This window comes from Sinocyclocheilus anshuiensis, unplaced genomic scaffold (assembly GCF_001515605.1).
Source record: "Sinocyclocheilus anshuiensis isolate Anshui unplaced genomic scaffold, SAMN03320099.WGS_v1.1 scaffold1497, whole genome shotgun sequence".
Taxonomy (NCBI): Eukaryota; Metazoa; Chordata; class Actinopteri; order Cypriniformes; family Cyprinidae; genus Sinocyclocheilus; species Sinocyclocheilus anshuiensis.
The window spans coordinates 501,209-514,327 of record NW_015543492.1 but is presented as its reverse complement, the minus strand read 5'-3'; the positions used below and the strand labels follow the sequence as shown (position 1 = coordinate 514,327).

At 33.9% G+C, this 13,119-nt stretch overlaps 1 protein-coding gene across 1 annotated transcript in view; it reads left to right on the top strand.

The window, feature by feature from the left end:
* Window positions 1-12,108, top strand: part of LOC107694743 (solute carrier family 45 member 4-like) — a 28,785-nt gene extending 16,677 nt beyond the window's left edge. Inside the window, exons 3-5 of the mRNA XM_016494422.1 lie at window positions 2,897-3,076; window positions 4,346-5,427; window positions 12,037-12,108. Coding sequence (XP_016349908.1) covers window positions 2,897-3,076; window positions 4,346-5,427; window positions 12,037-12,108 — 1,334 coding nt within the window. The remainder of the gene's footprint in view (window positions 1-2,896; window positions 3,077-4,345; window positions 5,428-12,036) is intronic.
* The last annotated feature ends 1,011 nt before the right edge of the window (window positions 12,109-13,119 follow it).

Genomic DNA, 13,119 nt, shown 5'->3' with positions numbered 1-13,119 from the left:
TCATTCAACACCTGTCATCTTCCACATTTCCACCTGCCTGAACACAGTCTCAAAAAACAGCATTAATAAGACCAGAAACTTAACATGTTTTTTGTCCTTCCCAGATGTACTCTTTTCTACTAAGGTGTTTTAGACATGTACCATGGTAATACCTTGTTTTGTACAGTATTCTCCTGACTATCTGTCAGTATTTGAGCAGAAAGACGTGTGTGTGAGCATGAAGTCCGTCAGTCTCTATGACATGGGAAAGGACTAGGAACCAGTTCACAGGGAACTGTTTCCTGTTGTGCCCCTTTTTACCTTTCATTGCCTATCTGGAACAACTTCCTGTCTCCACGGCTAGCTTGCTGCGCACCGACTCCATTGTCAGGAAGAAAGCGCAATACTCAGCCTCCCGCTGACACGACACAGAGTTATGAGTCTACAACGAGCTTCTGCCCTCTGTGCCTGTTTTTACAGCTTAATACACTAAATATTAGAACAGTGTTTAAAATACTGCAATACATTTGCATTTAAAACTATTAGAAAGACTTATTTGTATTATATAAGATTATATGGTTTTTTTTAATATGATTTTCTTTTCTTTTTTTTATTTTGGTGGTGCATTACCGTGAAGCTGGTATGTTGTGGATGTTGTCAGGATGTTGCTAAGTGGTTTCTATGGTGTTCTAAGAGTTTTTATATGTTTATATATTTTACATGTTGTGTTTTATTGTTTTTTTAAATATATATTTTTATTTTAATAACATTTAAGAAAGATTTTAGATGCATTTTATATATATTTGTAAATCTTATTTTAGTTGTTTATATGCTGTTCTAAGAGTTTCTTTTTATTTTATTTTTTATTTATAATATATTTTTTATTATATTATTTTTTTTTTTAAGGTTTTAATTTATTTTATTTTGTTTTTTTTCACTACTTTTATTTTTATACTCGCTACTTACTTTCTTCTCATTAGCTTCATGATGCTAGAATGTTGTTTTATTTCATTTCATTTTATTTATTTATTTTCTATTTTATGTTGTGTATGTTGCCAAGGTGTTGCTAAGCAGTTTATGGTTTTCTAAGAGTTTTTTTTTTTTTTTAGGTGTATTACTAGTCGTTGCTAGGGTGTTCTGGGTGGTTGCTAGGTGGTTCATCTATACTAGACTAAATCAAAAGTTCACCCAAATGTCTATCAGGTCCCTTCTTCAATGTAAGTCTATGGGACTTTTTTTTCCTAAACCACCAGGTAAAAATCAATCAGAACAAACAGCAGTCTCTCCTGAATGAGGAATCGGTTATGAATGAAATCCTTCATTCAATGTGGAAACACTGAAGTTTGATATTTTATGTTAGAGGTTTATTCAGATCATTGTGAGCAGTAGCAAACAAACACCAATAGTTACACACATAAAACACATGTTGACCAGTCACATGCTCTACTGGAAAAGCACTAAAATAAGCCTGAACAATCAATACATGTCTGTATGTATTGACAAGGGACTATAAAAGTAACATTTCATTAGAATGAGTACTTTAAAAACCTATTGCATTGGTTTCAAAATAATCTGTAAACCTTTCATATGTTCATTAATATATTTTACTTGTCTCAGACACATTATACATATATATGTGACCCTGGAGCACAAAAGCAGTGTTAAGTCGCTGGGGTATATTTGTAGCAATAGCCAAAAATACATTGTATGGGTCAAAATTATAGATTTTTCTTTTATGCCAAAAATCATTAGGATATTAAGTAAAGATCATGTTCCATTAAGATATTTTGTACATTTCATACTGTAAATATATTAAAACTTAATTTTTGATTAGTAATATGCATTGCTAAGAACTTCATTTGGACAACTTTAAAGGCGATTTTCTCAATATTTAGATTTTTTTGCACCCTCAGATTCCAGATTTTCAAATAGTTGTGTCTCGGTCAAGTATTATTATATTTTGAAAAATTGACCCCTATGACTGGTTTTGTGGTCCAGGGTCACATTTATATTTTTTAATCCAAAACACTTCAACGGAGAAAATACAATTGTTTGAAATGTTTTTTTTGTTTTTTTTTAATAGTATACATGTTAACTTTCACAAATATGCCTCTAGTATTGCTTGTTTGTTTGTTTGTTTCCTTTTTAGCCAAATAATTCTATTAAAGAATGTAAAACTAGCATTGAATAAAACAGACACCATGTGACTTAAATATGATTTAGGCAAGGCAAGTTTATTTACATAGCACATTTCATACACCATGGTAAAAGGAATTAAAATAATCATAAAAGTAGTCACAACAATAAAAACAATGAATTACAAATTTAAAATGATTCAAAAATTGATTTAAAATGAAATTAAAAGAGTTATGAATAAAAGATGATGATACATAAAATAGAGTGCCGTCAGTTCAGACGTGGCACAGTGCTCATTCAGTAAATGCACAGCTAAACAGATGGGTTTTCAATCTGAATTAAATATGGCTACTGATATTTAGCACAGCATATTTAAATATGTTGCCAATTCTGAACATACTGCTTTTAACATTTAAGTCCATTCCAAACAGTGTTATTGTAGTGTAATTTAGTATACTACAATATTGTAGTATTTATTGATATTTTTAAGTTTTTGTAATTTTGCTATGCATTTTCAACATCTTTATTAGTTTTTTAATACTTCTGCACAGCTTTAATTTTTTGTTTTTGCTTAAGTGTGTGTGTGTGTGTGTGTGTGTGTGTGTGTGTGTGTGTGTGTGTGTGTTTAAGTTTTATTTATTTACATTTATATATTATTGCAGCTTTATTTCGATGTTCCGAAAATGGTTTTTAATCATTTTAGTTAAAAATATCAACACTGATTCTGAACAATTCTGTTGATTTTTGTCTGACGTAATCTGTTTGTGTCTGTCCGTCTCAGGTCTTGCTTTAGGAGACGTGCCAAATAACCAGCCCATAGGAATCGTGATGACGGTTTTGGGGGTGGTGGTGCTGGATTTCTCTGCGGATGCGACAGAGGGTCCCATACGAGCATATCTGCTGGACGTGGCCGACACTGAGGAACAGGACATGGCCCTCAACATCCACGCCTTCTCTGCAGGTACAGCACTGCCAAAGTCTGCCTGATTTCAGTCATAGATCACAACTTCAAAAACTTGAATGACTGATTGGCCACTTTTACACTGCTGATAAATGTGGCTGGCACTCTTATTTTGTGTGTTTGATCTCATTCTGCAGATATTTATGTGAGTGACAACTGTAGTCTATGACTGTTTTCATGCCAAAAAAAAAATTTTTTTTTTTTAATCGAGATATATTTACTTGAGATTCCAAATTACTTTTTCTGAACGTTTTACTAAATATTATTTTTCTAAGCCCATTGCCAGATTTTTTTTTCTTAAGCATAAACTCATATTTTTGATAGATTAATATCCTAAGTCTTTTATTTCTAAAAGTAAATGTATCTTGATTTAGAAATGTTTAGATATTTGTACTTTTTAAAACAAGACAAAAATACTAGATCGTGTACATGTCCATATAGAATCAGTGCTAAACGAGACAAAAATGCTAGATAGGAAATAAACTTTTGCAGTCTATTTTGAACTACAATTATCTAAAAATTCTTAAAACAACACATTTACTTGAGAACTAAATATACTTAAATTAAGTGAGTTTATGCTTAAAACAATAATAACATCTGCAAATATGGTCAGAAAAAAACGGAAGAAAACAAGTTTTTAGATGTTTTTTTTTTTTTTTTATATATAGATGTTTGTTCTTGTTTTACGCATAAACCAATGCAATTTTGATAAATTTTTCAAAAACAAAACTTAATATCTTAAGTAATTTTCCTTCTGAAGTAAGTGTACCTTGATTTAAGAATGTTTAGATATATGTAATGGAAAACGACAAAAATACTGATAAAGAAATTATTTTTTTTGCATTGTAATTTTTAGTACAAATATCTAAATATTCTTAAATCAATAAACATTTACTTGAGAAGCAAAATTACGTTTTCCTTTTTTTCCCTGTATGTTTATGCTTGAAACATTTTTTTTTTTTTTTTAAGCATAAACTAATTTTCCAAATAAAATAAAGTATTTATCAATGACTTAAGTTTTAAGTAATTTTCCATCTCAAATAAATGTATCTTAAATTTTTAAATGTTGATATATACAATTTTGAAAAAAAATATATTTTTTTATTTCATTTTGGGGAAAAAAATGGATTCATAGAAAAAAAATAAAATACGAAGACATTTTTTTTTTTCGCATTGTGCCTTTAAAATCGCTTGTCATTCCCAAAAGCTTTGTTATTGTGTACGTGTCTGTATAGAATCAGTGCTAAACTGTGCATGTTGTGTTTTAAGGGCTCGGAGGGGCGGTCGGTTATGCCCTTGGTGGTCTTGACTGGACGCACACCTTCTTGGGTCGAACCTTCAAGTCTCAAGAGCAAATTCTGTTCTTATTTGCCGCGGTACTGTTCACGGTTTCCGTGGCTCTGCACCTCTTCAGTATTGAAGAGCAACAGTTCAGCCCTCAACAGGACCGTCTGGATGAAGGGGCAGAAACCGAATCCAGTGTTAAAATCACCCCACACCAACCCCAGCTCGAAATGATCCACGAAGACGAGTCCTACGAGCATTACGACCTCTACGCAGACCGGCAATCGGAGCGAGAGCTGGACATGGATTTCTTAGACGTGGACATCGTTCGAAGTAAAAGCGACTCCGTTTTGGCGATGGCCGACACTACGCTGGACCACCACGACATGCTGTTTCTGCGTGAAATCGAGCCGTCTATCTTCCAAGATCGCATTTCTTCCTATCACGGGTCACTGCCGCGGCGCCGCAGCAGTGTGGAGAGTCAGGAGTTCCTGCGTGGAAAATTCAGCCGACTATCTGCGTTTCTACAGCAGGCCGAATGTGACGGAGAAGAAGCTCTGCTCGACAGTCAGCTCAACCAATCCAAAGAGGCCAACGGACATACGACGGACCTGAATGGCCACGGGCCGCCCGGTATCAAACCCTCCAGCACCACCGCATCCATGCGCCGCAGACGCCACACCTTCTACCGACAGTCATCCTGCACGTTTTCCTACTACGGCCGGGTCGGATCCCACCGCTACCGCTACCGGCGCGCCAACGCCGCGTTCCTCATCAAACCGTCACGCAGCATGAACGACATATACGAGATAGAGAAGCGGCAGAAGCAGAGGAACGGACAGAGAGCGAGGCACCAGAGCGGGAACACCAACTCCAGCGGGGACACGGAGAGCGAGGAGGGCGAGGCCGAGACCACCGTCCGACTGCTCTGGATGTCCATGCTGAAGATGCCCAAAGAGCTGTTCAGACTGTGCGTGTGTCACCTGGTCACGTGGTTCTCCATCATCGCAGAGGCTGTGTTTTACACTGACTTCATGGGGCAGGTCATCTACGAGGGCGACCCTACGGTGAGAGATGCATTGCATTCTTTTTCAATGCATCCAAAGCGACTCGCATTGCATTCAAGTTACACATTTGATTCATTTATGCATTCCCCGGGAATCGAACCTTGGCGTTGCTAGTGCCATGCTCCACTGTTTAAGCTATGAAAATATAGGAAAGCATTCCTGTAGCTCAAACAGTAGAGTGTGGTGCTAATAGTAATGCCAAGGTTGTGGGTTTGATTCCCAGGGAATGCATTAACTGATCAAATTAACCAACTTGAATGCAATTTAAGTCACATCGGATAAATGTGTCTGACAAATGCATACAATGTAAGCTAAGTTCAAGGACCTGTTCACCCCAAATTATGATTTTCATTGTCATGGCATACATGTAAATGTAGGATATGTTCAAGGAATCGTTCAAAGTGACTTGCACTGCATTGAAGGTACACATCAGTTCATGCATTTCCTGGGAATCGAACCCAAAACATTGGTGTTGCTAGTGCTGTGCTCTACTGTCTGAGTTACAGGAATTTTCATACATTTTTATAGGGGCTTTTGTGTGAGGACAAAGATCCAAATTTAATCTGTTAATCACTCAAAAGACTAGCAAATGACTCAAATACATTACAGCAGTTTTTACACTAAATCTTAATGTATTTAACTCTTCAGGGGAGAGCTCTCTCGCTCTCAACCACATGCACTTCCCTTGCACACTTCCATTCGAAGCTCATCCTAAACAACTCTAATGTAAAGAATCTTTAATATACGTCAATGGCTCAAAACTTTATCTTTGCCTATTTTTTTTAACCGAGGACATTGATTACCAAAAGTTGCCCAGTGCAATAATAACAGCTGTTTCATTATGATGGCTTTATTGTAGTCGTGTTATGCAGGTGAAAGGGTGAATCTCACAAATAAATGTCATATTTCACATCTCACAGAACATACAGGAAATTCTATTTGCATTTGCAGAAAATGATGGATATTTTTGGAACTTAATTATTTTCATGACAATCCATTGCTGACAATGAAAAAAAAAATCTTATTCATATTAGATACAAATTTCTGAAGTGAGTTTTTATTTATTTAAATATTTTATTTCAAAAATGCTTTTTTTTTTTAATAAAACATTTCAATTTAAAAAAATGTAAAGATATTTAATCAGCTAGAAATTGAAAGTCTATAATCATAAACAATAGGAAATTAATTGGTCACAAGATCTAGGAATTTTTCATTTAAATTAGCATAAATTAAAAGCAGTATAACAAATACTACCATTATACAATACATTCACATTGTACTTTACAAACTGTATAAAATATATTATGTAGATATTTCTTTTATTGCATTACAGTTGTGAATAAATGTTTAATTGTCATGAAAATAATGACAATTGTTGTCATTAAATGCCCAAAAAAGAAATGGTTCCTTCTTTTTCTTCACGAAAAATATAGTTTCTTATGTCTTTAAAAATGCAGGTGAAAAATGACAAGAATAAAAAAAATACCAGAAATTCTATTTTAATTTGCAGAAAATTAAGGATGTTTTTTAAAAATGTAAACATTTTTGTATTGTGACATTATTTTCATGACAATCTATTGCTGTAAGTGGAAAAAAAAAATCTTAGTCTTGTTTGAATATAAACATTTTTTTTAATTTAAATATTTAATTAAAAATCACTTTTTAAATAAAACTTTTAAATATATATATATATATATATATATAATCAGCTACAAATCGAATCTGCAGTCTACAAAATAATCTCTACCATTTAGTCTTTACAAATTATATCAAATATATTATTAGTTAGATGTGTATACATTTTAATAATCTTTTTCGCATTATAGTTGTGGAGAAATGTTTAATTGTCATGAAAATAATGCCCAAAAAATGCAAAGCATAATTCCTTAAGTCTTTGAAGGTAATAAATGACTGACGTTTTCATGAGATTCACCCAGATGAGCATGACTTTGGTCATTAGCGCGTCAGTGCCTGAAGTGCTTTAATATGTTTCCTGTGAAGCTGCTGAGAAGTGAGTCTCCCTCATAGTTTTCCAGATTTCTCTTCGTTCGCGTGTTTCCTAAGACGACCCACGCGAGGGTGAAACCAATGCTGAGAACCAGTAATAATCTCAATGCTGCATCAGTTCACGCATATACCAAACCTTTCTTACACTGACAGACTTCCAAGTTGCAATGATTTTCTTCAGCTGTGTAATTGCATTCGTGACTTCAGAGGTGGACGCCTCGAACTCCCGGCACTTTTTGGCAGAACTTTCGAGTTTTTCCTCCCTCTGAACAAGAAGGATTGGGTGCTTGACACTCGCACTAGTGGTCTGTTTACATTAGCACCTGGTTGCTGCGTGTTTTTGGTGGCGAGATGTGACCTTGTCTGCCTGAACGGACTCATCTCCGCCATCTTGGCTCAAACGTGGGCCTTTTTTTCAGGCCTCAGCTGCACTCGATGGTTTCCTGACACTGAGGATGATTGTGCCGAACTGTGATTGATTGATTGAGATTTGTTTTTCACTCTATCCGATCTTACGTGGATTTTCGAGACATGTTTTGAGGTCTGGTGACTTGTATTTCTGACCAGACGTGACTGTAAGCTGGACGCAATTCTACTTCCAGTCTTGCCGGCTGGAGAGTTTACCAGGCCAGTTAGGCCAAACGTTTTGTTGAGGCACATTTGTACTGGCTTTAACCTGCATAGAGTATTAAAATCTTAAGATAAGCTGATATATATATATATATTTTATTTTCTGGAATGTTTATTGTAGTAAAACCAAACTTGAAGGAGAAAACCAAGTTTCTGACAAATCAAGCAACGTTGCAATAGCTGCACCTGCCTCGGGTCACTGTTGGCATGAATCACAACACACACGAGACTTTTCATTTGAATACTTGGTGCAGTCGTGGTTGTGTTTGGATATTTTGGGATGCGTTTGCTGACCTCGAAGCAAAGACTGGGGAATGTGGGACTCTCAGAGAGCGTTTTTAACTCCCATCAGGGGATGAAGTTTCCAGTATTGAATGTATCTTACTTAGTTTTGTTGTTTTTTTGAGCAAGAAGATTCAACTTGCACATACAGAGTTTTAAAAGAAAAATGAATCACTATCTTGCAATAGAAAAACCTAAACTGTGGTTATTTATTTTTTTGAGCACGTTATCCTTAAATATTTATAGAATTATAAGTACAGAGAAAGATATATTTACAGCACCTCTCACTCTTTTATAGGATGAATCTCACAAGAACATGTCCAGGTCACATTTCACCCTAAAATTGGAGAGGGAGAGAGAAAATTTTGTTTTTATATTTTGCATAAAAATAATTTTTTTAAATGTTAATGTACGTTAAGACTCTTTTTAAGTTATTTTGTATATTTGTATTTATTTTAAAAATCTCTTTTTTTTGTGTGTGCATTGCAGTTGTGAAGAAATGTTTAATTGTCATGCAAATAATGCTGAAAATTGTGAATTTTCTTCATGCAAAATATAATTTCTTAGTTTTTCTTTAGATTTTGAGGTGAAAACGGCTGGAGAGTTTACCAGGCCAGTTAGGCCAAACGTTTTGTTGAGGCACATTTGTACTGGCTTTAACCTGCATAGAGTATTAAAATCTTAAGATAAGCTGATATATATATATATATTTTATTTTCTGGAATGTTTATTGTAGTAAAACCAAACTTGAAGGAGAAAACCAAGTTTCTGACAAATCAAGCAACGTTGCAATAGCTGCACCTGCCTCGGGTCACTGTTGGCATGAATCACAACACACACGAGACTTTTCATTTGAATACTTGGTGCAGTCGTGGTTGTGTTTGGATATTTTGGGATGCGTTTGCTGACCTCGAAGCAAAGACTGGGGAATGTGGGACTCTCAGAGAGCGTTTTTAACTCCCATCAGGGGATGAAGTTTCCAGTATTGAATGTATCTTACTTAGTTTTGTTGTTTTTTTGAGCAAGAAGATTCAACTTGCACATACAGAGTTTTAAAAGAAAAATGAATCACTATCTTGCAATAGAAAAACCTAAACTGTGGTTATTTATTTTTTTGAGCACGTTATCCTTAAATATTTATAGAATTATAAGTACAGAGAAAGATATATTTACAGCTTGTGCAGATGCGTGAGATGGGGTGTGTGAGAGAGACCTGTATGTAAGCGTGTCTGGTTTTGCATGATTGTATATGAGCACCATGTGCATGTTTGTGCATGGAGTTTCTTCATGCAAAATATAATTTCTTAGTTTTTCTTTAGATTTTGAGGTGAAAATGTCATATTTCATATCTGAAGAAAAATGTAATGGATAATATTATCATTTCATGACAATCCATTACTGTAAAGTGAAAAAAAAAAAACGTATTACAGAGAACTTAGTCACAGATACTTCTGAATTTAATATAAAAAAAAATAATTTAAATATTAAAAAAATAATAAAATTTTTAATATAATATTTCAAAATGTAACATATTAATCAGCTAGAAATTGAAATTGGAGTCTTTATAAATGATTAAAAAAATAAAATAATAAATTAATCACCCCCCCTCCCCGCCAAATTGTCATTATCGTAGTATTGTGGTCTTTTTTTCTTTTCTTTTTGACAAATCGGTTTACTTTTTGCATAATGCAAAATATAATTATAAATATAATCTTTTGGTTTTGGGATGACATGTTTTGTGATCTTGGCAGGTTTGATGAGATTCACTTTATAACCGTCTTTAGTTTACAATTCACATTTCACTTTAGCAGAAGGTCTTAGAGCAAACAAAGAAATACTGAAAACCATGCAGTCTTCTTACTTGTCCGTTGTTGTTAAAGCGATGTCTTCATAGCGTGTGTTGACATTCGGCTCAAACGTGGCTCGTTTTTCCTGTATGGAAAGCAGATGGATGTTATTTCAGCGCATAATGTATGACGGGAGAGAAACGTGTTGCAGTGCACTATATGCCTTGTCATTTACAAGATATGTATATAGTTTCTTTTGCTTCTGTACAAAAGCTCATTATTTTGTATTAGTTTTATTTTCTATGAGGACTGTATATAAATCCTGTACATATGCTTGCAAATGTAGACAAACTGAAAAACACTGTATTGAATGCACCTTTAAGGAATTTAAACCAAATACAACAGTCTCACATCTTTTTATTTATTTTTTTGTATTTCTCATGTGTGTCTTTTTGACATTTGTCATCCATAAAAATAGAGTTGTGGTCAAAAATACTACTAGCACCCTTAAGTGGCTTTTTGGAGCGTAGCTTACTGTTGGCATCAGAACATTGTGTTTTAATTGAGAAAAATACTATTCTGATGATTGAATAGGATTATGTTTAATATTTTGGACTATAGTGTCTGAAAGGGGTATTATGATGAAGGGTAATGATGAGAGACAATTCTTCTGATAAGATTATTTTTGTTGTTGTTCATATGGTTTTCTCAAAATGAGAGTTCACGTAGACAGAAGTTTATTTAGGGGTCTATAGCGCCATCTGCAGGACAGAGAGACAATCACCTGCTTTTGCACTGATTTCACTGAAGTCATAGATGCATAGATATTTAAAAATGGACAGCGATTATTAAGTGTAAACATAAAATCTTAATCAAATCATCAACTTGTTTCACCTCACAGTCTTTTTCAGCTGATGTCACGCAAGCCGCATGAGCTGTTCATTAATGATAATTAATATTCAAATAGCTATATAGTCATAGTCTTAGGCTGCGATTCAGGTAATTCAGCATGAAATCTTCAGCTCTGAAACCATTCTGGTCAAATTAAAATTGTGAATTTTCACAGTAACTACAGTTATAATTATACTTATGTTTTAAATAAAAATATTAAATATAAAAATGTCAGGTTGTTGCAAAGGCACCATTTCTCGTTTACATTTAGTTTAACTTGGACTAAAATAACTAAAACTGGAATAAAAATGTATAAACACTATATAGACATAATAAAGGAACTAATAAAAATGACAACAACACATCAAATTGACTTCAACTTTAACAAAACATTTAAATGAAAATAGAAAAATAAGCTGATTCAAACTATTAATGAAAACTATAATCTTAATGATACTAAAATAACATTGCATTGATCGCAGTAAATATGATTTCTTGTGAAATTGCGCCCTCTACAGGCAAATACTGCTATTCCTTTGGCTATTTAAATGTGTCACTATGTGCCCTAAAAGGATAGTCTTCCTAAAAAAAAAAATGTAATTCACTCATTTACTACACAGTAGGGGCCATTGTTCAAAAGTAATCTTATCGTATACAAAGTAAGATGGATGATCTTGGCAAAACATGAGATTTCTAATTCCAGATCATTTTGATCCACATTAATCTTTTTGAAAAACTGGCTCTAGGAGATATTTGAAAATGTCTCTGTATTGTTTCCCCCCATTCAATGAAAGTCAATGGGGTCCAATGCTGTATGCTCCTCAAAATATTTTATTTTGTGGAACACAAACATCACAGATTTGGAACGGCATTCATTTTGGGGTGGACTGTCCCTTTAACAATGAAACATGTTGATAGTTTGTATATGCTATTTGATCATGAGCCACTCTCATACCGTTTCTTCACCCTGATCATCGTGTTGTTTCAAATGTGCTGATTTGCTCTTTTTCAGCATCCATATGAAAAGCTCGTGGATCATGGTCTCAGATTGGTGTTGAATGAATACATTGATCGCCTGTACTGAAGCCACATTATCCTCAATGAGCGACGGTAAACTATCCTTTATCTTAATTAGAGCCTCCGAAAACAAGCTTCCTGAAGTCAGGGCTCCATGATGAGCTCAGGGGACAAACATTAATAAACACACTTCATGCCTAAACTGCATCCTGGGAGAAAGAGAGGAAATTATGCTTTACGAGCAGCTACTAATTAGAGCTTATGAAGGCTTTTTTTAGAATTACTGACAGTAAATATCCATAAACACGTGAAGCCTTTCAAACAAGGTACTGTGACAGTACCAGGGTATAGTGATAACAGTACAGTATTGATTGACAACCATATTTATGTGCAATGGTATTTACTTTTTTAGTAAAATTAGTTTTTATATATTGTATTTATAACCTAAAACTTACCAATAAATAAATAAAACAAAACTAATAAGATTGAACTTTTATTACTTGTTTATATGGTAATACTTCATGAAATATATTTTTATAAAATTAATATTTTATTCCCTTTTTTTTTTTTTTTTTTGAAGGAAAAACACAGTCCTGTTACACTGTACTGGTGAAACACCCAATTTGGTGATTCAGTGTTTTGAAACGCGTTGGTTTCGTGTTTCCAGAATTAGTGACATGGATGGTTAATTGGACGATATTTGGCCATTTTGAGATACCCGTTTGGCCTGACTGACAAAAGTTGTCAATCCACCTATAGTATCAGTTACGAAATCTACAGATTTTCAGTGAAGTTTGATTATATTGTGTAAAAATATTGATATCGGCCAATAAAAACCCTCACTCGACCACTAGTCAGAACATTTCTCAATAATATCGACCAACAGATCACCGTTTAAATGCATCTTTACATTATTCGATTGTGATTTGGATTTCATTAGTGTCTGAATGCATGACTGGAAATCAATATATGTGGAATAAATAAATATATACAAATAAATTAATGCATAAATAAATGAATAAATAAATATAAAGTTAAATTAAGTTTAAAAGAATAAAGTTAAAAAGAAATACAGAAA